The following is a 2,574-nucleotide window of genomic DNA, read 5'->3' as shown; positions in this document are numbered from 1 at the left end:
TAACTGATAGTGCAATTGTAATAGTTTATTTCAATTATTTCATAAAGTCAATAAGATTAAATCCATCTCAAATCAATTCAGTGTAACACATCGGTAATATTTATAGTCAGATATCAATTAATATAAAGACATTAAAAGCCTGTTCCCAGAATCCTAATGGCTCTAATGCAGAGATAATTGACAAAATCAAATATTTAATCAAAATCAGAATAAAATTCAATAATAAAATAAAACTATAGAAAATCACATGTAAAATAATTATTAAAATATTGATTTAAAATTTCATTTAATAACAAATTTAATGCTAATAAATTTTAAAAGGGGTTAAAACGGTGCCATGTACTATAATCACCACTCACTTGGAACTTCCAAAATAATAGCTAGATTCAATAAAAGAGACAATTCCAGGTGACAGATTGAATATTTGAATCTCCTACATGCTCAAAATATGGCAAAAAAATTGAAATAAACTATTAAATTAGTGTCCCTAAATTAAATTAGTGTCCCTAAATTTTTATTAATTAGGTCTTTATATCAATTAATTAATTAATTATATATAGATTTTTATAGATTTTTTTTATTAAATTAGTGTCCCTAAATTTTCTTTAATTAGGTCTTTATATCAATTAATTAATTACTTAATTAATATTTTTACAGTAATTAAATTAGTTAATTATATTAAATATGTAAGGGTGTTTTATTATCCACACACGCATATATATATATATATATATATATATATGTACACCCCGGCAGACACAAAGCACTTTCCAGTTGTCTCCAAGGAAACATGCTCACCAAAATGCATACTCTTACATTCTTCATAATCCTACTTTCCTCGCTGTTCAGCCTTAGCATGACCATTGAAGCACAGGTCACTTACCGTTATCACATTTGCAAAAACTCAACTACTTACACCAGAAACAGCACCTACCAGGACAATCTGAATGTCCTCCTCTCCTCTTTCCTCCAATTCAACCCTCAGCAGTGGGTTCTATAACACCTCTACGGGGCAGAACCCTGACAATGTCTATGGCCTCTATCTCTGCCGTGGTGACCTTAGCGCCGATGTTTGTAAAGATTGTGTCACCTTGGCCACCCGAGACATTGTCCAACTCTGCCTCACTCAAAAAGAGGATGAATACTTACTACGTAATTCAAACGAGTTCATCTTTTCCAGTATGGCCAAAGAACCTGTTGTGTACTTGTGGAACTCACAGAATATAACAGTTCAAGAACGTTTTGAGGAGCCATTGATGATCACTATAGACGATACAGCTTCACAGGCCGCAAACGCTTCATCACGTGCCAAAAAGTTCGCAATAAGTGAATTTTACATAGCGTCAAAAGCTCTACACACTTACGCAGTGCACCCCCGACCTATCTGTTTCTGATTGTCCTCAATATCTTCAGGTAGCTATCTCTCGGTTGCCAAATTGTCGCATTGGAAAGCAAGGAGGAAGAGTCTTATTTCCAAGCTGTAATATTCGGTATGAGATATATGAGTTTGATAATGCAACCGGCGCGGTACCTTCTCCTCCCTCTCCTTCAGGTGCAACAAGACCACAAGGTACTAGTTGACTTATACTGTTTAAGGTTAAAAATGATAATTTCCAAGGGGCCAGTGGCTGTTGTTGGAAGTTATCCTTTATTCCTCGTCATCATCCTTATAGGAAAGTGACGATATTATCTACCTGATATTTCTCGATTTACACAGGAAAAAGCGGCATCTCAGCTGTTACAATTGTAGCCATTGTTGCCCCAATTTCTCTCTCTATTGTGCTCTGTTAATTTATTTTAAAAACAGATAACAATGAAAAAAATTCTGCTAGAATTATTGCTAAACCAGGTGCTGCTGTTTCAATGGTCACATCTTACATGGCTCAGAATATTAAATTTGGTGGTTCACCTTTGACAGAGGTTTTTTTTTTTTTTTGCCAAGTTTTTTTAATTATAGGTGCAAATCGTAACTAATTCATTTAAAGCCTGAATGATATTAAAAAGAATTACTTTTTTAAATATATAAATTAAAAAGTATTAAAAAATAATTTAAAATTAAATTTAATAAATTTTAATTATAAAAAAATTAAAATAATAAAATAAATTTTTTCTCAACAATATCTAACATAATATTTAAAAGAAAAAAAAAACATATTTTTAACCATTCAATTTTAATACCAAACAGACACTTGACTCAATGGAGATTGTTAACCTAAAAGCGAAAAGAGAGAGCTCTCAACGATAGCAGTTCTCAACAAGGTGCAGAGTTTCTGCCTTGCGGTCGCTGGAATGTATTAGAATAGTCTGGGAAGAAATTGGGCTCGGCTAACTCAACCCATACCCAAGACCATTGGATCTATCTTATTAATTATGTAGTCCAAAAGTAGTAATAAATTGTGGAATGGCCCTACATGCCATTCTCCATCACCTTTTAATTGCAAAATAGACCAGGAAAGAAGAGCGACTCCTAGCATCTATTTATTTCACATTACTTTTAAAATTGCTGTTAAAAAAATAAAAATATTAAAATAATAAAATAATTTTTTAATAATATATAAAATAATATTATTTTAA

At 31.9% G+C, this 2,574-nt stretch overlaps 1 protein-coding gene across 1 annotated transcript; it reads left to right on the top strand.

Moving 5' to 3' along the window:
- Positions 1 to 947: 947 nt before the first annotated feature.
- Positions 948 to 2,245, top strand: LOC131170369 (cysteine-rich receptor-like protein kinase 25). Its single transcript, XM_058129420.1, has 4 exons — positions 948 to 1,367; positions 1,414 to 1,570; positions 1,808 to 1,920; positions 2,186 to 2,245. Exons 1-4 carry the CDS (start codon positions 948 to 950, stop codon positions 2,243 to 2,245), a joined length of 750 nt encoding a protein of 249 aa, XP_057985403.1.
- Positions 2,246 to 2,574: the final 329 nt, after the last annotated feature.

Source organism: Hevea brasiliensis, chromosome 11 (genome assembly GCF_030052815.1).
Source record: "Hevea brasiliensis isolate MT/VB/25A 57/8 chromosome 11, ASM3005281v1, whole genome shotgun sequence".
In the NCBI taxonomy this organism is placed as follows: domain Eukaryota; kingdom Viridiplantae; phylum Streptophyta; class Magnoliopsida; order Malpighiales; family Euphorbiaceae; genus Hevea; species Hevea brasiliensis.
The sequence above is the reverse complement of the archived record's forward strand: the minus strand, read 5'-3'. Positions and strand labels throughout refer to the sequence as shown.